This window comes from Spermophilus citellus, assembly GCF_964194105.1.
Source record: "Spermophilus citellus genome assembly, chromosome: 13".
NCBI classification, from domain to species: domain Eukaryota; kingdom Metazoa; phylum Chordata; class Mammalia; order Rodentia; family Sciuridae; genus Spermophilus; species Spermophilus citellus.
The window spans coordinates 42209999-42237316 of NC_138193.1; the positions used below are offsets into that span (position 1 = coordinate 42209999).

The following is a 27318-nucleotide window of genomic DNA, read 5'->3' on the forward strand; positions in this document are numbered from 1 at the left end:
TATAAGTGTTAAGACATGCCAGGAATGGTAGTGCATGCCTATAAACCCAGCAACTTTGTAGGCTGTCAGGAGGATCACAAGTTTCATCGTAGCCTCAATAATTTAGGGAGACCCTCAGCAACTTACGCCCTGTCTCAAAAAAAAAAAAAAAAAAAAAAAGGGCTGGAGATGTAGCTCAGTGCTGAAGCACCTCTGGGTTCAATTCCCAATATAAATAAATAAATAAATAAATAAATAAATAAATAAATAAATAAATAAAAGACATGTGTTCTAATTACACTTTGGAGTTGAAAATCCAGGAATGAGAATGAAATAGTTGAGGAACAAAGTAGAAACAACTTAAAGTTTGGGAGAATCTAAGAAAATTGGAGAAGTCTGGAAACTATTATAGCCCTAGTTTAGGGAGGCTAGTTATTCCATCTCTTGTTCAGTATGGCCCTACATTCAAAATGACAATGTGCTCTAGATTAGAAAAAGTTAAGGGAAGTGTCCAGGCAGAAGATATTTGTGTTGAAACTCTGGTGTAATATGTTGGGAATCCTGAAGTTCTTGTGTGTCTTGATTCTGGTAATGGGAATTCTTGAAAGAATTGGTGAACCTGAAGCTGTCTAAGGCCAGGATGAGAAAGTCACAGTTTATTTAACTCTTTAATAAAAAGGAATAAATAGAATTGCAGCAGTATGGACTAGCATGGTGCTTAAAGAAACAGGAAGGACTCTTAGTTAAGAGTTTTGTGGGACAACCAGGCTGAATCCAGTCACACTGCAATGAAAATTGCTATGGTCTACAAGATAGCATAAGGACCAGCTATCTATCCTTTCCATCTACCATAAGGAAATGCAATAGGTGGGAGGGAATGGTGGTAAGGATGAAGAGATGTCCCATAGGAAGGATTATGATTTGAATTAAATTGAAGGATTATGAATTGAATTAAAATATATAAGAGATCAAGTTAGAATAAAATAAACATTTCTATCATCAATTTCCACATTTAGGTTTCTCCTCAATTTTCTTCCATTAGCAAGATTGGGGTTCTTGACAGAAAGATGCTATTATGTATGGAAAGAATGAAGTTACACTTCTTTGTCCAAGAGTGACAGTGAATTAATTTAAAACCCTCAATAGAGGAAGCATGAATACAACAATTACTAATAGGGCATTATGTAAAATTGTGGATGTGTAACTGATGTGATTCTGCAATCTGCATTTGGGGTAAAATTGGGAGTTCATAACCCACTTCAAGCTAATGTATGAAATATGATATGTCAAGAGCTTTGTAATGTTGTGAACAACCAATAAAAAAAATAAAAGAAAAAAAAGAGGAAGCATGGTAGGGGAACTCATGCTATCATTTTTGTGTATGTACATTATTCTATTTAAAATGCATGATTACAAACAAATCATGTGCTGGGAGTTTGCTCTTTCTAATTATCTATTTACATGCACCAAGGATAATCACTCCTGTATTAACAGCAGAATATTAACTACTAAAAGCAGATTTCCTTAGCTTAAATCCTTTCCCATAATTTATTATCTGTGCAATCCTGGGCAAATTGCTTAACTTCCTTGTACCTTAATTTCCTTCCTTGTACAATGTGACTAATACAACCTATAGGTGTTTTGAGAATTAAATGAGTTAAAACATGTAAAAACATATGAGAATGCTTCTAGAGTATTATTCATCTTTCCCAAAAGCTTTAAATGATCCTAATGTCCATCAACCATGGAATGGATAATTAAAATGTAAAATATGATGAAATAATACAAAGCCAAAAAATTAGAATAAACTATATCCACACAGCATGGACAAATCTCAGGTAGATACCAAAACAAAGTAAAAGAAATACTGTATCATTCTAGTTAATCATAAGTTCAGAAATAGGCAAAACTTATTTATGACATTAGAATTCAGGGTAGTAGCTGCCTCTGGAATAGAACAAAGAATTAATGAATAGGAGAGGGCATATTAAAGGTAACAGTAAGGCTATAGTGCTTGACATTCTGAGATGCAGATACATGATGTGTTCACTTTCTGATAATTCATTGAAGTATACAGTTATTACATTGATATACACTTTCATCTGAGAAAATACAAATATTCTTCAACACAAAACCAAAAACAATGTTAAGTCCTTAAAACAGAGCTTGATAAATAGGAAAAACACAATGTTATCTGCCTTTACTAGTTCCATGTCAATGTGTATAAGTGTATAATCTTTAATATCTGTATTTTATTTCCGAGTGAATTACCTTCATGTATTTTACTAATCTTTTTGTACTTTATTAATCATCTGTTGATGGACATTGAGTTTTTCCATTTTTTAAACTTTTATTATAACTTTACATGGTTTTATAATTCTGTGGTAAGATTTAGCCAATGCTAATAATAAAATAATAAGTCATTACAAAATGATTATTTTCAGGCAGACTTTAGTTAAGAGTCACCTAGATCTATTCTAAATTCTGAATCTTTTTTATGGTAAAATTGATACAATTTAACCAAATAATCTTTGATATCATTTAATTTAATTTAATTTAATATGCTAAGCAAATTTTAAAATTGTGAAACAGTTATAAATATTTGAAGAAGTAATAAAAACACTCATTTAAAAATAATAATGCTAGGAAGATTAGAAAATTCAATATTACATATAGACTTTTCTTGTGATAGTCTGGAATTTATTCAGTATATAAAAACAGAGGTTCAGAAACACTTTAAATAGCAGCTCAAAGATATTGTTGACAGTTAATAAAAACAAATTTTAAATAAAGTAAAGTGAAGTATATTTCCAAAATGGTTTGAAGCGTAGATTTTAAATGTTCTTACCACAAAAAATAAATGTATAAAGTGATGGGCAGGTTAATAAGCTTAATATATTTAATATATTTCACACTATGTACATGTATCAAAATGTCATGTAAGATACTATAAATATATACAATTTTCAGTTATATTTTAATTTAAAAAAACTATAATAATCAAACTTTTCTCAGATTAAAAAATCCTGCTTTATCTTACCTGTGCTTGCAGCTTTATTTCATTCACTTCTTCATTTAGATCTTCAAGATCTCTACCCAAATGCAGAGAAAATTGCTTAATGCTTGTTTCTCTGTCACCCACTGCTCTATCAATGGCATTCCGAACAGCAATAATGGATGGCTTCATAGTTGCAAAAACAGCGAAGTCTTCAGGAGGTGTAGCTATCTGATACTGTTCAATAAGCTTGTACATTTGAACCACTACATTCCCTTCATCTTCCAGGCTTTCAATCTAAATGGAAACATTGGTTATTCATTAAATGTAGTAGAGTTCTATTTTACTCTTCAAGTTTTTTTTAATAGGAGACAACCACTGTGCAATATAAACATCAAGCTGTGAATGGTCAGCACAGGAGGAGTTGTGTTTTTAACACTACAATCAAATTGGCTGAAGTTGGCTGGGTGATAAATACAGTCATTTATGGAACACAGGTAAACCAGGCCCAGGAGGTAAGTGGTCAGAGCTGAGAAGTTAGTAATGCACATAGAAATGTTATTTCTCTCTCTTTCTCCCTCTGCCCCTCTCTTCATTTTTCTTTAGCAGCATTAAGCAGTGCTAATATTTAATGTCTTTCAAGAAAATATATTCTGTGTGGATGTTCAGCTTTAATGTCTTAGTTTTCAGGCATGTATGCTGAGCAGTGATTAGTCCCAGAACATCCCCTGTGGTATGGACAGTCTTTGTTCCTGGCTGCATAAGTTCAGAACACAGTCTAGGTTCACTATTGTTTAAATTATTTTGTTATATCCAAGTGATACTTAACATCTTCATTTTGATGTCCTACCTTCTATGGGCAAAAAGTTCCTGTTTCTCTTAAATTTCTGGCAAGAAAGAACACAATGTTATCTAAATTCTCCAATTTGGGAGAAATCCTCTAATTGCCCCAGCCCCCAAGTTTTCCTTGTTAGGCATGAAGCTGCCATGTTCATATTATTTGATTCAGTCTCTAGCCATAAGCTGAACTAAGCAGCATAGTTGTGGGTAGAGGCCATATGCTTTCAGGTAGAAGCAAAAAGTAGGTCCTTAACATAAGAAGATAACTGTAGAGAGCCTTTTAGAGAAATAGTTCTCAACCTGTAACTTAGGCAGAAATGACTTTGGAAAGTTTGTTAAAACAGATTGCTGAGCTCTTTTGGAATTTCTGATTCAGAAAATCTAGGGTAGGGTCCAAGATGTGCATTTCTACCAAATTCCAGGTCCTAATAATGCTGCTAGTTTAAAGATCACCTTTGAGAACCACTGTTCTAGAGAGGAACAGAGATGAGAGAAGGAGAGGCCTTTTCTGTTTCCGTATGCTATTCTTTTTTTTATTGGTTGTTCACAACATTACAAAGCTCTTGACATATCATATTTCATACATTAGATTCAAGTGGGTTATGAACTCCCATTTTTACCCCAAATACAGATTGCAGAATCACGTTGGTTACACATCCACATTTTTACATAATGCCCTATTAGTAACTGTTGTATTCTGCTACCTTTCCTATCCTCTACTATCCCCCCTCCCCTCCCCTCCCATCTTCTCTCTCTACCCCATCTACTGTAATTCATTTCTCTCCTTGTTTTTTTCCCATTCCCCTCACAACCTCTTATATGTAATTTTGTATAACAATGAGGGTCTCCTTCCATTTCCATGCAATTTCCCTTTTCTCTCCCTTTCCCTCCCACCTCATGTCTCTGTTTAATGTTAATCTTTTCCTCCTGCTCTTCCTCCCTGCTCTGTTCTTAGTTGTTCTCATTATATCAAAGAAGACATTTGGCATTTGTTTTTTAGGGATTGGCTAGCTTCACTTAGCATAATCTGCTCTAGTGCCATCCATTTCCCTGCAAATCCCATGATTTTGTCATTTTTTAGTGCTGTGTAATACTCCATTGTGTATAAATGCCACATTTTTTTTTATCCATTCATCTAAATCCATTAAACTAAAAAAGTTTTTTCTCAGCAAGAGAAACAATAAGAGAGGTAAATAGGGAGCCTACATCCTGGGAACAAATTTTTACTCCTCACACTTCAGATAGAGCCCTAATATCCAGAGTATACAAAGAACTCAAAAAATTAGACAATAAGATAACAAATAACCCAATCAACAAATGGGCCAAGGACCTGAACAGACACTTCTCAGAGGAGGACATACAATCAATCAACAAGTACATGAAAAAATGCTCACCATCTCTAGCAGTCAGAGAAATGCAAATCAAAACCACCCTAAGATACCATCTCATTCCAGTAAGATTGGCAGCCATTCTGAAGTCAAACAACAACAAGTGCTGGTGAGGATGTGGGGAAAAGGGTACTCTTGTACATTGCTGGTGGGACTGCAAATTGGTGCGGCCAATTTGGAAAGCAGTATGGAGATTCCTGGGAAAGCTGGGAATGGAACCACCATTTGACCTAGCTATTGCCCTTCTCGGACTATTCCCTGAAGACCTTAAAAGAAGGTACTACAGGGATACTGCCACATCGATGTTCATAGCAGCACAATTCACAATAGCTAGACTGTGGAACCAACCCAGATGCCCTTCAATAGATGAATGGATAAAAAAAATGTGGCATTTCCTTATGTTATTCTATACTCTAGTTCTTATCCTTTTAAAGGCCTCTCTCTATTCATTCCTTTTTATTCCAAAAGATTTCCAAGCAAACTTAGATTAAACATTCCCACTTTCTAAGCTATCTGTATTAGTTTTGATTGCTTTCAACAAAATGGCTAATATCTCAAACAAGTTATAAATAGAAATCTCTCTACACCAAGATCTGTTAATCATCCTGTATTTCTTATACTTTTTATAAGCATATATCCAGGTTTCCTGAGAGTGTCTTGGTTTATATTTATTGTCCTGGTATAATACTTTATGGTGTCTCTTTTACTCTCAGAAATGTATTGTGCAGCCTAACCTGCCTGTGCTGGTATGATACTACTATCAGCCCATCAACTATAGAAAGATACCTAGGAGTCATCTCAGACTCTTTGCTTGTCCTCTTATTCAGTTGTCCTTTCACTTATACTTAACATTTCTAGAATTCATTTCTTCTCTCCTGCTTTAGCAACACACAGTTTACATAGCACTTCACCAGTTCCCAAATCGTGTTTTTGTCATCTTGCCTCATATCTTTGTTACTGTTTTTTTCTCTCTCCTTGAAATGCCTAGCTAAATGTTTGATGTATTTTAGCACATACCTTAAATACGCTATCCTCCACAAAGTCTTCTGTGACCCATAGACAAGAGTGATTAAAAAAGCCGTAGTCCTTACAACTGTTTCTTGTACCTCTACTAATTGTATCATAATTGTCTACTTTCATTCTAGACTCTGATCTCCTTGAAAACAGGTTTAGTTATTGTTGTAATCCTTGTATTCTGCTAAGTAAGTGTTCTCTAAATTTGCTGATTGAATGAATGAAGTTACAAAAAAAGCTATCTGTTATGAAGAGCATCTCCTTAAGGGAAGCTACTTCCCAAACATACTACCCAGAAACCATAAATAAATTCCTGGAGATGGGACAGTCTTGTTTTCTGTACACAGCAACTTCCTATTCTAGAACCACACTAAGCCTTTGATTATGATATGATCTTACCCTCCTAACATAGTTGATAAAATTGGAGCGGGATGGGGGCTAAATCCATTTACTAGATAGTAGAATCACTATTGGAAGGATAAATTATCTTCTTTTGTGGCTGTTAGACTTGCAACCTGTCACTTGGGAGCTGCTGGTGGCCACATTTGCTACTACAGGATTGTTAGAGTCTGTAAACAAGTCAGGATGGCACCTGGAATTTTGCCAGAGGGAGTGGTTTATGAAGTAATGCCAGCGAGCCATTAAGTGTGGCGATTCCTTATTGGTTGACTGATGTATCTAGTTTATGCTAATTAAGATAAGCTGTATGGAATGTATAAATACCTCTGTTGTCCTACAATAAACAGCTCCCACTCCTGCTGTATCAACGTACACAAGTTGTTCGTCACCCCCCAGTTATTTTGCCCCGCCAGCCGGGCTGTGGCACAGGATGAAGTAGCAGCCTCATTGTATTGGAAGAGAAGTGAAGCAGACCTTCAAAGAGATATAGAGAGGAAGAGAAATGCAGAGAGAAGAGATGGAGAGTGAAGACTAACTCGGATTCCTAAAGCTGATCTGTACTGATTCTAATCAGTTCCTGAGCCTAATTACGCTCTTGAAGAGGAAAGGGATCCATGAAACACCTTTGAATTCTTAAATGAGAGCCCTATTTTGGCTTAAGATAAATTACCTGGGTTTTGTTTATTTGTCTAAAAAAGCTTAATAAATACAAATAATGATAAATGCTTGCCATCTGTAGACTCATGGGATGATGTAAAAGCACATCTGGGGGAAATAAAAAATTATCTGTCCCTTGGAGAAATGCTATTCTTAAAATGATACACAAGATTGTTACTTTTGTAGGCATGAGAAATAGACTTTACTGTTAATTTTGTTAATAATACATTACAAACTGCCCAGTTGTTAATGACTTATTCAGTTTATATTATTTATTCATAATACTTCTTCAATTTTCAGGCATTTAAGAAAGTAATTTATTTCTATTTCAATGCCAAACTGCTATGAATGAAAGTTTTGAAAAACCAACTATTAAAGTCAAATGCTGGATTGCCTGCCACAGACTGACAGAAGAAAATCAAGTTTGTAGGAGAAAGAAGCAAGGCAGACAAAAGATTTGAGTGAGGGTGTGTGTGTGTGTATGTGTGTGTGTGTGTGTGTGTGAGAGAGAGAGAGAGAGAGAGAGAGAGAGAGAGAGAGAGAGAGAGCGCCTTTCATTTGCATTCCTTCGGTATCCATATATACATTTTACTCCCCGCTCCCACCTTCCCACTTAAGTGGTTCAGAGTTTGTAACTTTGTCCATTTTTAATAGAAAGGTTACTGACTATTATGCAGCTATGTATTAAGGGTTAAGACTTCTGTAGTGACTAATATCTGGTTACCATTCTATTACCATTTATTAAAAATTAGAATTGCAATAAAGTATGGTTGAGAATTTTGGTTTTGTGGTCAAAATTCCAGCTTTACCACATACAAGTTCTGTGATTTTGGACAGCATAACCTATTTTAGTCCCTGTTTCCTCGTCAGTAGAATCAGGATAAAATTTTTCATACTTCTCAAGTTTTTGTGAGGATTAAAAATTTAGCACATGTAAAAAAATTAACAAAATTCCTGACTAGGAGTAAGAGTTTGGTAAATGTAAGGGGTCATTAATGCTGTAATGTAGGGTGCCTTTACTTTGAAAGTATTTCTGATATTTTGACAGTGGTTCTGACTCATAGTCCCTCAAGTTTTCTTATCACACATACTATTTTCCTACCTTAAGAACAGGAATATTAAGTTATGTAAGCTAATAAACTCACCCGTTCCTGAATTTCATCAAGAAATACTAAACTATTAACATATTCTATGGTAGTGCTTGGAACAAATTCAAGTTTATACTCTGCATCTTGGGCCTCAGAGATAATAGCATCCACTTTTTTCTTGCTTAAACGAGGAAGCATAAAATTCAGCACCTAAGAAAGAGAAAGAAAATGTGAATCATAAATACATGAATATTTCTACTTTGTTATATATTTTAAATAAGTCCTAAGTGGACATCTGCTAAATCGTCAAGTTTTGGAAAAAGCAATACATATGAAGGGAATATTTTTTCTCATTAAATCATTGCTAGTCAAATGAACCAAAAAGATCAGATTTTATAGATCATTTTTATACAAAATAGGCTGAACAGCTTACTAAACCATTTCCCTAAATTCTCTCAAATCTTGCAAGTGTACTTTCTGCTTCTTTGCTCTATGTAGTGTGCTCCGTGCTGCCTTCTCCAGAATTATTCTCTTTCCTTTCATGTTGGGTGGTAGCTATATGGTCTGGGAAAAACTGATCTCTATTTCAGGAACAAAGAGAGGGTCTGAGTGTTTTAGGCAAACATGAGCATGCTGATTGGATTAGGATGGATGTCTTCCTTTAACTGATCCTGGGACTTTTGTTCATGGCTGAGAGGAATGTGTACACAGAAGCCAAATCTCTATTTTCTTTTTGTATACAAACAAGGAAATAATTGGCCTGAGGAGCTTTCAACAACCATTTAACAAATATTTGAAAAAAATGCTCACTTTAGTATGAAGATGATACATTGAGAGCCCAGAAAGGAAAATGAAAGAAATTTGGTCCATGGTAATATCAAACCATTAGATGAAACCTCCTGACTGTCTGCCTAATCCCTGGACTGTTTGGTTGCATAAACCCATACATTTTCTGATTGCTTAAGACAGTTTGAGTTTGATTTTCTTTGCTTGATATATACTAGTGCTCAAAAATGTTTGTGAAAGTTGAGTTTTCTCTAATTATATGTGTAGTCATTTTCTTTTTTAACAGATGAAGAAGTAAAGACCTAGGAGTAAATTCAATGTCATACAACTAATTAATGACAGAACATACTGGCATTTAGGCCCTCAGCATTTTAGCCAATGCTCTATCTTCTGTTACCTACATAAAGAGTCAGCAAGGATATTCCATAGGGTCATATAGTAAATATCTTGGATTTGCAAGACACACAATCTCTGTTGCAACCATTCAACTCTGCCCTTAACAGCAAGAAAGCAGCCATAGACAATGTGTCTCAACTATCTTCCAGTCATTTTGAGAATGACAACAAAATTTTGAAACTCAAGAGCTCCATTCTTCTTCCCCACATTTCTTTGCCATTCCTGCTCCTTACATAATGGTTAAGGCATTTGTCAGTCTCCATCTGGCATATGATTGTAGTTGCATTTTGATAATCTTGTGTATAAAGCAAGAGGCAGGCTGTATTGACCTTTTATTTCTCCAATTTCTATTCTATAGCTTTGTCTCCTTGGAGTCATTTGAGAAAATACAGATACATGCTGGCTCCAAAGGAATTTATTGTCATGTTTGTATGAATTATTCTATATTCCAAATAAGGAAATGATTCTTTAAACTAGATCTCAATATCATAGAATCAACCAGCATTACTACTAGGACACTGAAATGTAACAGTAGTATCTCTTACCTGGAAGTCTTGAAACATTCCCACAAAAGAAAAAGAAGTAGGAGTAAGAGGTTAGTCTGACATTTGCAGATCTCTTCTCTATTAAATCTATAAGCAGATTATGCTTGTGATAGAAAAAACATGAAATTTTTCTTAGAAATTAAGGATGACAAGTAGTCTTCTATTCATTTCTATCTTTACAATACAAGAAAATTGTTTTACTTTTGTTGTTGAAACCAAGAAATGATTGTAGAGACCATAATTAAAATTTTTCCTAGTTCATAGTTACCTCCAAGCATCGCAAAGGTGATGGAATTAATTTTTCTTTTAGCAGCTTGGTGTCTATGAGCAGCAATCCTACATTTCTGGTGGGTTTTAGAGCCAGTGCATCCTTGTGCTGTTTGTGATATTTTTCCAGTTGGTCACTAAAGTACTTAACATCTACATAAAACAATTCACATAAATCATAAAATATATCATATTGGATTTTAAAGGGTCATTATAAAATATATTAAAATATTTGAATATACATGCATTTATAATGTTATTATCTAAGAGTACATTATCTGTTAGCTCAGAATGTTTGATATTTTATTATTATAATAAAAAGTCCAATATTTTACAATATAAACATGTTTTCCAGTTCCTATTAAGAAAGGACAGATGAGAATAATTCTTCATACATACCTTGTTTAATTGTGCTTCACTTTACTGCACTTCACAGATAATTAATTTTTAACCAATTAAAGTTCTGTAGCAACCTGCATCAAGCAAGTCTATTGGTGCCATTTTTTCAATAGTTCAGATGATTGTTAGCACACTTTTAGTTACAAAGTATTTTTAAATTAAGATTTATATATTGCTTTTAGACATAATGCTATTGCACACTTAATAGACTATAGTGTAAACATAACTTTTTTATCTTTTATATGCACTAGAAAACAAAAACAATGTGACTTGATGAATTATTATTCACTATGAATCATTGCAGTGATTCTGGAGTGGACTAGATTCTAGAGATAGGTTGGTTTCAAGTTGGGGTTAATCTAAGGGTTCTCTCACATGATATCTGAAAGGAAAGCATTTTGGAGGATATTCACAACAAAATTTTAAAACAAAGGAGCTCAAATATAATATAGTTAAAGTTATCTCCATCCATCTTCCTAACACTTCTCTGTCATTCCTACTCTTTACATCATGTTAAGGCATTTGACAACTTGCATCTGTCATAAATTGCAGGTGCATTTGGACAATCTTCCAGTCTCCTTTTTCTTTCTTTCTCCAGTTCACCTGGAACAAATTGAAGCCTGATTGTATTTGAATACATTTTTATCATATCATTATTAAAAAACCAACTCCTTCTAATGCATTTACAATTCCAAACTCTGACACTTGTCTTTGAAAATCATGGGGGTTTTCAAGATGGTGGAAAAGAGAAAGTCTCTTTTCTGGTGGCTCTGTGGCATGAAACCAAGAAAGCAGATACGCAGGTTCTCCACAAGGTCATTAAACAAAAAATAAATAAATAAATAGAAATTTAAAAGGGAAGGGACTTTACTGGAATTTAATAATGATCATTAAAAGCAGACTGGAGACTCAAGAGGTTGGATATAATAAAATAAGGAAGAAATTTCCAGTGCCATAATCACTGCTATAGCTGTGATTAGAATGTACACCAGCCAAAGTGGTCCCTCTGCAAGCAAAGTAGAAGAATGAGGTAATTCAAGGAATGCACATTTTTAGGAGGCCTTAGGTGTGTCTGGGTATGGAGAATTTAGAGATTAAAGACACTGCCTGATTAAACTGAAAGATATGCTGCACAATATCCTTGTGTGGGGAAGAATCTGCATTTCTCCCAGGTGTGTGTGGGGGACAGAGGAAAGAATCATTTTGCAACTGTAGCACAGGAGCTGACAGCTAGAGAGCCAATTCCTGGTAATCCCAAGATTAGCCTAAAATATGTGCCTGGAAAATTCACATTGCATAACAGAGTGTGCCCAAGTGACCAGGAGAAAATCAAACTCAGCAACCCCACCCTGAGGGTAGAGCTAGCACCATACTCCAGAGGAGCCCACCTAACCCTTTGGAGAAGGGAAGCCGAGAATCTTTTGAATTACAATGGAAACAATTCTTTAACCTTCATTGATTTTTTTTTCTTTTTTACTTTTCTCTGTTTAACTAGACCTTAATGGATTCTTGGACATTATACATATTCATATTTGCTGTTTTTCCTCATTTATAGCATTTTTGAAACCAGTTATTATTCATGGATCCATTTTTTGAAGACTAGGGAGTTTGATTAGTATATTTCAGTTTTGTTTTGTATTCTTTAATTTTTATTTATTTTTAATTTTTTTACCATATATATATTTTTTTTTCTCTTACTTATTTGTTTCCCTTGATTATCATTCTCTCTTCTGCTAATAGCCAATCTCTATTGTTTCCTCTTTCACTATTCCTTTAATTTTTTACACCTTTTCTCCTCTTCCCTGATAATCATCACATCATACATCGCTTCTGTTCTCTCCCTATCCACCATTAAAATTATAAACCATTTTGCAAACTTATTGTTTTTTGTTGTAGGCAACAACTGATTATATCTTTTCTGTTTATTGTGACAATTAAAACTACAGATGTCATAGCAGAAACGATTTGGTTTAATGCTGTATACTGTTTGCATTGGTTGTTGTAATTATTTGTCACCCCCTAAACAGTGAGGTACTAGAAACCTTCCGGGACACTCTAAGTCCATTGGGTAGAATCTCCACTGCCTCAGAGCCATACTATTAGATGGGTAGACACCAAACGTTATGAAAAAGCACCAAACAAACCAAGATACTTCAATAATAGACTCCATCTACATTACAGTGGAAGAAATGTCAGAGAAGGAGTTTAGAATGTACATAGTTAAACTGATCTGCAAGGTAAAGGATGATCTAAGCAGTAAAATCGGAGAGAAAATATAGGAAATGAAAGATCACTTCAACAAAGAGAGATTCAGAAAAAAATTCAAAAAAAAATCAAGCAGAAATCCTCTAAATGAAGGAATCAACAAAGCAAATTAATTTTTTAAAGAATTTTTTTAGTTGTTGATGGACCTTTATTTTATTTACTTGTATATGGTGCTGAGAATCAAACCCAGTGCCTCATGCATGCTAGGCAAGTGCACTACCACTGAGCCACAACCCCTGCCCCACAAATCAAAAATTTAATGGAGGGTATCACCAACAGACTAGACCCCCTTGGAAGACAGAGTTTCAGGCAATCTTCTTAATAAAGTTGAACAAAGAGTATAGATGTTAAAGACCATGAACAAAACTTCCAAGAAATATAGAATAACCTGAAAAGACCAAATTTAAGATTTATCAGAATAGATGAAGGCTGGGAAATACAAACCAAAGAAATGCACAATCTTTTCAGTGAAATAATATTTAAAAATTTCCAAAAACTAAAGAACAAGATGGAAAAATCAGATAAAGGAAAGACCCCAAATACACAAAATAATAACAGACCCACTCCAAAGCATATTATTATAAAAATGCCTGACACACAGAACAAGGATACAATTTTAAAGGCTGCCAGAGGAAAAAAAACACTTCATATTTAGAGGGAAACCAATCCAGATTTCAGCAGATTTCTCAACCCAGACCCTCAAAGCCGGGAGGTCTTGGAATAATATATACCAAGCTCTGAAAGAAAATGCCCACCAAGAATACTATACCCACCAAAATTAAGCTTCAGAATTGAGGATGAAATAATAACCTTCCATGACAAATAAAAGTTAAAAGAATTCACAACTAGAAAGCCTGCACTATAAAATACTCAATAAAATATCTCATAAAAAAGAAATAAAAAATAATGTAGACTCCAAAGGGGGGAACTATACTAGATGACTAGTCAAGCAAAGAAGAAACTAATTAAAGTTTAAAACCATAAATAAATAAAAATGACTGGGAATAAAAATCATTTCTCAATATAACATTTATGTAAATGGCCTAAACTCATTAATCTGAAGACACTGACTAATAGATTGGATTAAAAACAAGACCCAACAATATGCTGTCTCCAAGAGACTCACTTGATAGGCAAGGATATTCAGACTGGGAAAAACATATCATTCACATGGATCTCATAAACAAGCAGGGGTTTCTATCCTAATATCAGATAAACTAGTCTTCAAGCCAAAGTTAAGGGACAAAGAAGAACATTTCATACTGCTTATGGGAATTATACATCAATACAACATAACAATCATAAATATTTATGCCCTAAATAATGAAGCTTCTATGTACATCAAATAAGCAATTCTCAATTTCAAGAAGCATATAGACCACAACATAATACTACTGGGGACTTTAACACACCTCTCTCACCACAGGCTATGTCATCTAAACAACAATTAAATAAAGAAGATGTAGAACTAAAAGTTACAATTAATAATTTAGATGTAACAGACATATATAGAATATTCTATCCATCAATGACTGAATACACTTTCTTCTCAGCAGCACAATAGATCCTTTTCTAAAATACACCATATTATGTGCCACAAAGCAATTCTTAGCAACTACAAATGAAATGGAGATAATACTTGCATTCTATCAGATCATAATGAAATGAAAATAGAAATCAATGATAATGAAATAGAAGCTACTCTAAAACCTGGAGACTAAATAATACTCTACTGAATGACCCCAATCAATAGTAGAAGAAATCATGGATGAAATAAAAAAAAAACTTATAGGTAAATGACAATACCAATACAACTTATCAAAATCTCTGGGACACAATGAAGGCAGTTCTAAGAGGATAATTCATTTTATTGAACTCATTCATTAAAAGTATGCAATGTCAACAAATAAATTACCTAATATTACATGTCAAAGCCCTAATAAAATAAGAACAAATCAAAAGCAAAAGCAGAAGGAGACAAGAAATAATTAAAATCAGAGCTGAAATCAATGGAATTGAAACACACATACAGAAAAAAATCCAAAAAATTGACAAAAGGTGGTTTGATGAAATTGATAAACCCTTAGCCAAACTAATGAATAAAAAGAAAGAGAAATCTCGAATTACTAAAATTGGTGATGAAAAAGGAAATATTGCAATGTAGACTACTGAAATACAGATAATAATAATAAATATTTATACTGTAATTAAATAGAAAATCTTGAAGACACTAACAAATTCCTAGAGACATATGAACTACACAAATTGAATCAGGAGGACATAGCAAATTTAAACAGATCAATTTCAAATAATGAAATTAAAGATGCTATCAAAAGCCTACCAGCAAGGAAAAACCCAGGATCAGATGGATTCTCAGTTGGGTTCTACTAGACCTTCGAAGAAGAATTAATTCAAATCCTCTGCAAACTATTCCAAGAAATAGAAAATGAGGGAATCCTTTCAAACTCATTCTATGAAGCTAGTATCATCCTGATACCAAAACCAGACAAAGGCACCTCAAGGAAAAAAAAAACTTCAAACCAATATCCCTTATGAACATAGATACAAAAATTCCCAATAAAATTCTGACATATTGCATACAAAAACATATTGAAAAGTCAGTGTACCATGATCAAGTGGGGTTCAATATATAGAAATCAATAAATGTAATTAGTCACATCAATACACTTAAAGACAAGAATCACATGTTTATCTCAGTAGAGGCAGAAAAAGATTTTGACAAAATATAGCATCCATTCACTAGAAAAACTAGGAATATTAGGAACATACCTCAACACTATAAAAGCTAGAAATTTTACCCCAAGCCTGATATCATTTTAAATGGAAAATAAATTGAAAGTGTTCCCTTTAAAAACTGGAACAAGACAAAGATGCCCTCTTTCACCACTTCTATTCAACACAGTCCTTGAAACTCAAGCCAGAGCAATTAAAAAGATTAAAGAAATTAAAGGGATAAGAATCGGAAAAGAAGAACTCAAATTATCACTACTTTATGACAACATAATTCTATATTTATTTTTTTTTATTTTATTTATTTATTTATTTATTTATTTATTTATTTATTTATTTTTTTTACATTTTTTTATTGGTTGTTCACAACATTACAAAGCTCTTGACATATTATATTTCATACATTAGATTGACATGGGTTATGAACTCCCAATTTTACCCCAAATGCAGATTAATTCTATATTTAGAAGACCTAAAAACCTCCACCAGAAAACTTCTGGAACTCATAAATGAATTCAGCAAAGTAGCAGGATATAAAATTAACACACATTAATCAATTATGTTTCTATATATCGGTGATGAATCAACTGAAAGAGAAATTAGGAAAACTATTCCATTCATAATAGCCTCAAAAATATTTGGGAATCAATCTAACAAAAGAGGTGAAAGACCTCTACAATGAAAACTACAGAGACTAAAGAAAGAAGCTGAAGAAGACCTCAAAGGATGGAAAGATCTCCCATGCTATTGCATAGGCAGATTAATATTGTCAAAATGGCCATTCTACCAAAAGTGATATATACATATTTAATGCATTGCCTATTAAAATGCCAATAACATTCTTCATAGAACTAGAAAAAGCAATCATGAAATTCATACGGAAAAATAAGAAAACCAGAATAGCCATAACAATCCTTAGCAAGAAGGCAAAGCTGAGTCATCACAATACCAGTCCTTGAACTATACTACAGAGCTATAGTAACAAAAATGCCATGGTATTAGCACCAAAACAGACATGAAGACCAATGGTACAAAACAGAGGAGACACACTCACATAAAAACAGTTATCTCATGTTAGACAAAGGTGCTATAAACATACATTGGAGAAATGATAGCTTCTTAAACAAATGGTGCTGGGAAAATCGGAAATCCATGTGTAACAAAATAAAATTAAAACCCTATCTCTCACCCTGCACAAAAAATCACTTCAAAGTGGTTCAAGGATCTAGGCATTAGACCAGAGACCCTGTGCTTACTAGAAGAAAGAGTAGGCCCCAATCTCCATCATGTTGGCTTAAATTCCTCAATGAGACTCCTAAAGTACAAGAATTAAAAACAAGAATCAATAAATGGGTTGGTATCAAACTCAAAAGCTTCTTCACAGCAAAGGAAACAAACCAAAGCATCAAGACAGAGCCTACAAAATGGGAGAAAATCTTCGCCACCTGCATCTTAGAGCATTAATATCCAAAATATATAAAGAACTCAAAAACCTTACCACCAAAAAATAATAACTTAATCAGAAAATGGGCAAAGGAACTAAACAGGCACTTCACAGAAAAAGAAATATAAATGGTTAACAAATATATGAAAAATGTTCAACATCTCTAGCAATTAGAGAAGCGCAAATTAAAACTACATTGAGATTTCATCTCACTCCAGTCAGAATGGTAATTCAAGAATACAAGTAACAAAAGATTGGCAAGGATGTGGGGAAAAAAGTATACTCATACATTTCATACATGGTTTTTGCTGTCCCATTTGCTGGTGGGACTTCAAATTGGTGCAACCACTCTGGAAAGCAGTATGGAGATTCCTCAAAAAACTTGGAATGGAATCACCACTTGACCCAGTTATCCCACTCGTTTCATATACCCAAAGGACTTAAAATCAGCATACTATAGTGATGCAGCCACATCAATGTTTATAGCAGTTCAATTCACAATAGCTGAACTATGGAACCAACCTAGGTGCCCTTCAATAGATGAATGGATAAAGAAAAATGTGGTATGTATACAGAATGGAATACTACCTCAGCCATAAAAAGAATGAAATTATGGCATTTTCTAGTAAATAGATGGAATTGGAGACTATCATGCTAAGTGAAATAAGCCACCCCAAAAAACCAAAGGCTGAATGTTTTCTCCACATGTGGCTGCTAATACCAAAACAAGGGTGGAGTGGGAGGAAGAATAGAAATTCATTGAATTAGTCAAAAGAAAATGAAGGGAAGAGAGGGGGAATAGAAATAGAAATTTCAGTAGAATGAATCAGACATAATTCAATATGTTCATACATTAATACACAACCAGTGTAATTCTGCATCATGTACAACCACAAGAAGGGGAAGTTATACTCCATGCACGTACAATATGTCAAAATACATTCTATTGTCATATAAAACTAAAAAGAAGAAATAAAAATTAAGAAAAAATCTTGTACTCTCCAGACTCTGAAAATTTAGAAGAACTAATTGATTAAATAGTTGTTTGAATTAGGTCTACTAACGTAGTGCTGAAATGTCAGGCTCTTTACTGACCCCATGATGCGATGGCCCAGCACACAAGGCATGATGTCCTGTATCCCTGTCAGTTCACTTCAGTTCAACATGCACTGTCTCAGTTGAGAGTGTTTCCAAAGAACAATGGAAGAAAACTTATCATTTTTTTTCTAAAGTAAGGTCTTTATTAAGTTAGTAAATAGAAAAAAAAAATGTCTGTTGCAGATTTTTAAAACTTAAGGGACATAACAACAAGATACAATGCCTGGTCTTGTACTAGATCTTGGGCCAAGTCAGATATAATCTGGTTTACCTGGGAAATTTTGAATATGGAACAAGTTTAACAATTGTTTAGCAATTTTTTAAACAAGTAAGTTTTTTTGGATGGTAATGTGATACTAATATTTTGGATCTGTAGGAGGATATTGAATTATTTAACTTAGAGATGGAAAGTCTAATTTAAAATACTGTAACATAATGAAGGATTGAAATAAAAATATAAAACTTATAGAAAAATTAATGCTGGTTCATGAGGCAAAGTATCAAAATGATTATTTTGCATATTAAAATAAAGCAATAAAACCAGTTCATAAAACAAGAACTGTACTTTATGTTTTAAATAGCAATAACAAATAATATGTACTTAATTTTTATAATTATCTAAATTTCCTTGCCTAAAATTTCAATCTAATATTCTAGATTATTTTCTTTTCTCAAAGATAATATGTCTACTAAAATAATTCCCCCTGGTATAATTTCATGACTAAGACTTGTTAATTCACACCCATCATGGCCCGGCTCGGTGAGAAAGGTCCCTGCCCGGCCGGCAGACAGCCCCCGCCATCCTGGCCCTCCTGGAGGCCCCGCCCGCTCTGCGAACGGCCACCCCGCCCGCCCGGCTCTGCTAATGGCCCCACCCACCCGGCAAATGGCTCCCCCCCTGAAACGACGTGAAGGGAATCTAACCAAGCCTTTATGAAATAGGAAACTGGGAACTAAAACCAGAGATTGTGTCAGACCAGAGACAAGCCAGTTCCACCCCTCCTTTGGGACACTCCGGCAAGGAGCCAGGGGCCCGCCATAGCAGAGAGGGGAAGTCACCAAAGTTCGGCCAAAGAGATTCCTTCCCAGCGGAATCTACTTTAGCAGGTGTGTGACTCCCACCCACATCAGATACAAACAACCGGGAAACTTCAAAATCTCTCCATGGACGTGACCGTAAGGGCCAAAGGATTCTCGACTCCCAACTCCCCCTACTGCCAGTGATGTGGGCATGACTGTAGGGGCAGAGGGAAGCAGAGAAGACTCCCCACCCCCAACTCCCCCAACCGCCAACTGAGAGGGCATGACGGTAGGGGCGGAGGGAAACAGAGGACACTCCAGACCCCCAACTCCTCCTACCGCCAGCGGAATGGTCGTCATTGTAGGGGCTGAGGGAAGCAGAGGGGATCCTCGACCCCCAACTCCCACTACCACCAGCGGCGATACCAATGGTCTTAGCCGCCAGCTTCTGAAGGTGTGCCCACCAAAGGGGTCCGGAAAAATTAAACTATTGACTCCCAGACCACAGCTCCACAGCACTGGGGCTTAGATTAATGACAGAGAGAGTGCTCAGTCATTAGGGAAATAGAGCACTTGTTGGGGCTGAAAGTGTAACCAAATCCTTGGGGAACTGCCTCCGGTGAGCAGGACCTGGCTGGCTGGCAGGAAGAAGGGGAGGAGGGGCTGTAGAAGTGAAACAGCTCTGGACCAACAGGATTGAGAGACTCCCAGGAGCGGCCTTACAGGGATTGCTGTTGACACATTGAGGGCAAAACTAAGCCCGGAGGGCACAGCTTTGCCTACGGGAAGAGAAGAAAATGGATCTCTAAGACCTAATTTTATTTCTTATTTTATTTTTTTCTCTCCCTTTTTCCCTCTTTCTCTCTCCTTCCAAGTTTTATTGTTCTTTCCATTCTCCTCTATGCTATCTATCTCCCTCTCCTTCTTTCTTTTCAAGAGCACCTTCCTTCCCCTTCCCCCCAACTTTCATCCCAAGTATTACGTCCTCCATTTCGTGTAACTGTCTAAATGCAAATAGGTGAATGTTTCGAGGCCGTCTATAGTGCTCGTAAATACCTAGCTACTACCAACACCCTGATCCAATCGACGGTTAGTATCCCCCTTCAGTAGAGCAATCTTCTAAAGTAGCCAAGACATACTAACCCTTATACCTGCATAGCACCTAACCTAAAGTCCTAAGAACAAAAAACAAATCACTATATGCATACAAAATCCGGAAGCCCTTTATAAATTGAATGAATCAGCTCTAAAGTACAATAAAGCCCAACATCTATAGGCATAATCTCCCACCACAAAGGAGAGACAACAGAGATAAACAAAGCCAAAACAAATGTATAGGAGAAAGCAGTTACAAAGCAGTCAAACAGAGCTGGAAAGTAACATGAACAACATAAAAAAACAAGGGAAAAAAGGATTACAGATAATGCAGGACAACTTAAATCTACAGGAGGACCTAGAAGCATCAGAAACATGGACAGAGAAAGAAATCAAGGCATACCTAACTCAGATGTAACGGAATATTAGAGAAGACATGAGACAGCAAGTCCAAGAATTGAAAGTATATTTTGAAAATGAACTAAACAAACAAATTCAAACTGCAAAGAACAAGCTTTACCAGGAGATAGAGATCTTCAAAAAAAACCAAACAGTAATTTTAGAAATGCAAGAAACCATAAACCAGATTAAAAACGCTAACGAGAATATTACAAATAGACTAGATCAAGTAGAAGTCAGAACATCAGATAATGAAGACAAAATTTATCAACTTGAAAAGAGTATAGTCAACACTGAAAAGATGCTTAAATCTCACGAGAAATCTATCCAAGAGATATGGGATCTCATCAAAAAACCAAATTTGAGAGTCATTGGGATAGAAGAAGGCACAGAGGTTCAAACCAAAGGAATGGACAACCTATTAAATGAAATAATCCTAGAAAACTTCCCAGAGATGAAAGATGGAATAGATTGCAAAATCCTGGAAGCCTACAGGACCCCAAACTTCCAAAACTGTAATAGACCAACTCCAAGACATATAATTATGAAGATAGTCAACATACAGAACAAGGAGAGAATATTTAAAGCTACGAGGGAAAGGAGGCAGATTATATTTAGGGGTAAACCAATTAGGTTAACGGCTGATTTTTCATCACAGACTTTGAAAGCGAGAAGATCCTGGAACAATGTATTTCAAATGCTGAAAAATAATGGACTCCAACCAAGAATACTGTATCCAGCAAAATTAAGCTTCAGATTTGACAATGAAATTAAAACCTTTCACGATAAACAAAAGCTAAAAGAATTCGCAGCCAGAAAACCAGCACTGCAAAGCATTTTGGGCAAAATTCTACAAGAGGAGGAATGGAAAAATAGTGCCCAAAACCAACAGCAGGAGGTATCTCAGTAAAGGGGGAGGAAAACAACCAAAAAGTAAAAACTAGCCAAACTAAAATAAATAAATAAATAAACATGACTGGAAGTACAAATCATATATTAATTGTAACCTTAAATGTTAATGGACTAAACTCACCAATCAAGAGACACAGGCTAGTAACCTGGATCAAAAAAACAAATCCAACAATATGCTGCCTCCAGGAGACTCATATGATAGGAAAAGACATACACAGGCTGAAGGTGAAAGGTTGGGAAAAATCATACCTCTCACATGGTCTGCGGCAGCAAGCAGCAGTGGCCATACTTATATCGAATAAAATCAACTTCAAACCTAAGTTAATCAAAAGGGATAAAGAAGGACACTATATCCTGTTAAAAGGAACTATCCACCAACAAGACATAACAATTATCAATTTATATGCACCAAATAATGGTGCAGCAATGTTCATAAAACAAACTCTCCTCAAGTTCAAGAGTCAAATTGACCACAACACAATAATTATGGGTGACTTCAACACACCACGCTCACCATTAGACAGATGCTCCAGACAAAAGCTGAATAAAGAAACTATAGAACTCAATGACACAATCAATAACCTAGACTTAACTGACATATATAGAATATATCAACCATCATCAAGTGGATACACGTTCTTCTCAGCAGCACATGGATCTTACTCAAAGATAGATCATATATTATGCCATAGGGCAACTCTTAGTAAATATAAAGGTGTGGAGATAATACCATGCACCATATCTGATCATAATGGAATGAAACTGAAAATCAATGATAAAAGAAGGAAGGAAACATCCTGCATCACATGGAAAATAAACAATATGTTACTGAATGATCAATGGGTTACAGAAGACATAAAGGAGGAAATCAAAAAATTCTTAGAGATAGACAACAATTCAAACACAACATACCGGAATCTATGGGACACAATGAAAGCACATTTAAGAGGGAAATTCATTTCCTGGAGTTCATTCCTCAAAAAAAAGAAAAAAAAAACAACAAATAAATGAACTCACACTACATCTCAAAACCCTAGAAAAGGAAGAGCAAAACAACAGCAAATATAGCAGAAGACAAGAAATAATTAAAATCAGAGCGGAAATCAACGAAATTGAAACAAAAAAAAAAACATTGAAAAAATTGATAAAACTAAAAGTTGGTTCTTTGGAAAAAAAAATTAGATCGACAGACCCTTAGCCATGCTAACGAAGAGAAGAAGAGAGAGAACTCAAATTACTAACATACGGGATGAAAAAGGCAATATCACAACAGACACTACAGAAATACAGAAGATAATTAGAAAGTATTTTGAAACCCTATATTCTAATAAAATAGAAGACAGTAAAGACATCAATAAATTTCTTTTTTTTTATTGGTTGTTCACAACATTACAAAGCTCTTGACAAATCATATTTCATACATTAGAATCAAGTGGGTTATGAACTCCCATTTTTAATACCCCAAATACAGATTGCAGAATCACATCGGTTACACATCACATTTTTACATACTGCCATATTAGTGACTGTTGTATTCTGCTACCTTTCCTATCCTCTACTATCCCCCTCCCCTCCCCTCCCCTCCCATCTTCTCTCTCTACCCCATCTACTGTAAGACATTTCCCTCCATGTTTGTTATCCCATTCCCCTCATAACCTCTTATATGTAATTTTGTATAACAATGAGGGCCTCCCTCCATTTCCATGTGATTTCCCTTTTTTTCTCCCTTTTCCTCCCACCTCATGTCTCTGTTTAATGTTAATCTTTTCTTCCTGCTCTTCCTCCCGGTTCTGTTCTTAGTTGCTTTAATTATATCAAAGAAGACATTTGGTATTTGTTTTTTAGGGATTGGCTAGCTTCACTAAGCATAACCTGCTCTAGTGCCATTCATTTCCCTGCAAATTCCGTGATTTTGTCATTTTTTAGTGCTGCGTAATACTCCATGGTGTATAAATGCCACATTTTTTATCCATTCATCTATTGAAGGGCATCTGGGTTGATTCCACAGTCTAGCAATTGTGAATTGTGCTGCTATGAACATCGAAGTGGCGGTATCCCTGTAGTGTGCTCTTTTAAGGTCTTCAGGAAATAGTCCGAGAAGGGCAATAGCTGGGTCAAATGGTGGTTCCATTCCCAGCTTTCCCAGGAATTTCCATACTGCTTTCCAAATTGGCCGTACCTGTTTGCAGTCCCACCAGCAGTGTACAAGAGTACCCTTTTCCCCACATCCTCGCCAGCACTCATTGTTGTTTGACTTCATCATGGCTGCCAATCTTACTGGGGTGAGGTGGTATCTTAGGGTGGTTTTGATTTGCATTTCCTTGACTGCTAGAGATGGTGAGCATTTTTTCATGTACTTGTTGATTGATTCTATGTCCTCCTCTGTGAAGTGTTTGTTCATGTCCTTGGCCCATTTGTTGATTGGGTTGTTTGTTTTCTTATTGTCTAATTTTTTGAGTTCTTTGTGTACTCTGGATATTAGGGCTCTATCTGAAGTGTGAGGAGTAAAAATTTGTTCCCAGGATGTAGGCTCCCTATTTACCTCTCTTATTGTTTCTCTTGCTGAGAAAAAACTTTTCAGTTTAAGAAAGTCCCATTTGTTGATTCTTATTATTAACTCTTGTGCTATAGGTGTCCTATTAAGAAATTTGGAGCCGGACCCCACAATCTGTAGATCGGAGCCAACTTTTTCTTCTATCAGACAGAGAGTCTCTGATTTGATATCTAGCTCCTTGATCCACTTTGAGTTGACTTTTGTGCATGGCGAGAGGAGGGGATTCAGTTTCATTTTGTTGCATAAGTATTTCCAGTTTTCCAAACACCAATTGTTGAAGATGCTATCCTTTCTCCATTGCATGTTTTTAGCTCCTTTATCAAATATAAGATAGTTGTAGCTTTGTGGATTAGTCTCTGTGTCCTCTATTCTGTATAATTGGTCCACCCACCTGTTCTGGTACCAGTACCATGCTGTTTTTGTCACTATTGCTCTGTAATATAGTTTGAAATCTGGTATCGCTATACCACCTGATTCACACTTCCTGCTTAGAATTGTTTTTGCTATTCTGGGTCTTTTATTTTTCCATATAAATTTCACGATTGCTTTATCTATTTCTACAAGAAATGCCATTGGGATTTTGATTGGCATTGCATTAAACCTATAGAGAACTTTTGGTAATATTGCCATTTTGATGATGTTAGTTCTGCCTATCCATGAAAAAGGTATATTTTTCCATCTTCTAAGATCCTCTTCTATTTCTCTCTTTAGGGTTCTGTAGTTTTCATTGTATAGGTCTTTCACCTCTTTTGTTAGGTTGATTCCCAAGCATTTTATTTTTTTTTTGAGGATATTGTGAATGGAGTATTTTTCCTCATTTCTGTTTCAGAAGTTTTGTCGCTGATATACAGAAATGCCTTTGATTTATGTGTGTTGATTTTATATCCTGCCACTTTGCTGAATTCATTTATTAGTTCTAGTAGTTTTTTTGTAGACCCTTTTGGATCTTCTAGGTATAGAATCATGTCATCTGCAAATAGTGATAATTTAAGTTCTTCTTTTCCTATTTTTATGCCTTTAATTTCTTTCGTCTAATTGCTCTGGCCAGTGTTTCTAGAACTATATTGAATAGAAGTGGTCATAGGGGGCATCCCTGTCTTGTTCCAGATTTTAGAGGGAATGCCTTCAATTTTTCTCCATTCAGAATGATGCTAGCCTGAGGCTTAGCATATATAGCTTTTACAATGTCGAGGTAAGTTCCTGTTATCCCTAGTTTTTCTAATGTTTTGAACATAAAGGGATGCTGTACTTTGTCAAATGCTTTTTCTGCGTCTATCGAGATGATCATATGGTTCTTATCTTTAAGTCTATTGATGTGGTGAATAACATTTATTGATTTCCATATATTGAACTATCCTTGCATCCCAGGGATGAATCCTACTTGATCATGGTGCACAATTTTTTTGATGTGCCTTTGTATCCGATTCGCCAGAATTTTATTGAGGATTTTTGCATCTAGGTTCATCAGAGATATTGGTCTGTAGTTTTCTTTCTTTGAGGTGTCTTTGGTTTCGGAATCAGGGTGGTGTTGGCCTCATAGAATGAATTTGGCAGAGCTCCCTCTTTTTCTATTTCTTGAAATAACTTGAAAAGTATTGGTATTAATTCTTCTTTAAAGGTTTTGTAAAACTCCGCTGTATACCCATCCGGTCCTGGGCTTTTCTTGGTTGGAAGTCTTTTGATTGCTTCTTCTATTTCATCTATTGATATTGGTCTGTTTAAGTTGTGAGTATCCTCTTGACTCAGTCTGGGCAAATCATATGACTTAAGGAATTTATCGATGTCTTCACTATCTTCTATTTTGTTGGAATATAGGTTTTCAAAATAATTTCTAATTGTCTTCTGTATTTCTGAAGCGTCTGTTGTAATATTGCCTTTTTCATCGCGTATGTTAGTAATTTGAGTTCTCTCTCTTCTTCTCTTCGTTAGTATGGCTAGGGGTCTGTCGATCTTATTTATTTTTTCAAAGAACCAACTTTTAGTTTTGTTAATTTTTTCAATAGTTTCTTTTGTTTCAATTTAATTGATTTCTGCTCTGACTTTAGTTAATTCTTGCCTTCTGCTACATTTGCTGTTGTTTTGCTCTTCCTTTTCTAGGGCTTTGAGATGAAGTGTGAGCTCATTTATTTGTTGGTTTTTCCTTTTTTTGAGGAATGACCTCCAGGCGATGAATTTCCCTCTTAAAACTGCTTTCATTGTGTCCCATAGATTCCGATATGTTGTGTCTGTATTTTCATGTATCTCTAAGGATTTTTTGATTTCCTCCTTTGTGTCTTCTGTAACCCATTGATCATTCAGTAATGTATTTTTCATTGTCTATGTGATGTAGGATTTTTCCTTCCTTCTTTTATCATTGATTTCCAGTTTCATTCCATTATTATCTGATAAAGTGCATGGTATTATCTCTAACCCTTTATATTTACTGAGGGTTGCCCTATGGCATAACATATGATCTATTTTTGAGAAGGATCCATGTGCTGCTGAGAAAAAAGTGTATCCACTTGATGATGGTTGATATATTCTATATATGTCAGTTAAGTCTAGGTTATTGATTGTGATATTGAGGTCAATAGTTTCTTTATTCAACTTTTGTTTGGAGGATCTGTCCAATGGTGAGAGAGGTGTGTTGAAGTCACCCATGATTATTGTGTTGTGGTCTATTTGATTCTTGAACTTGAGGAGAGTTTGTTTTATGAACGTCGCAGCGCCATTATTTGGTGCATAAAGATTGATAATTGTTATGTCTTGTTGGTGAATGGTTCCTTTTAACAGTATATAATGTCCTTTCTTATCCCTTTTGATTAACTTAGTCTTGAAGTTGATTTTATTCAATATGAGAATGGCCACCCCTGCTTGCTTACGAGGACTGTATGCGTGGTATATTTTTTCCCAACCTTTTACCTTGAGCCTGTGTATGTCTTTTCCAATCAGATGTGTCTCCTGGAGGCAGCATATTGTTGGATTTGTTTTTTTAATCCATGTTACCAGACTATGTTGCTTTATTGGAGAGTTTAAGCCATTAACGTT

General features: G+C 35.2%; 1 protein-coding gene across 1 annotated transcript in view; it reads right to left on the bottom strand.

Annotated features, from left to right (window-relative positions):
* Positions 1–27318, bottom strand: part of DNAH6 (dynein axonemal heavy chain 6) — a gene marked incomplete at both ends in the record, with an annotated part of 280659 nt that overhangs the window by 194182 nt on the left and 59159 nt on the right. Inside the window, 3 exons of the mRNA XM_081264582.1 lie at positions 3020–3271; positions 8418–8570; positions 10356–10507. Of these exons, the coding sequence (XP_081120708.1) occupies positions 3020–3271; positions 8418–8570; positions 10356–10507 (557 nt within the window). The remainder of the gene's footprint in view (positions 1–3019; positions 3272–8417; positions 8571–10355; positions 10508–27318) is intronic.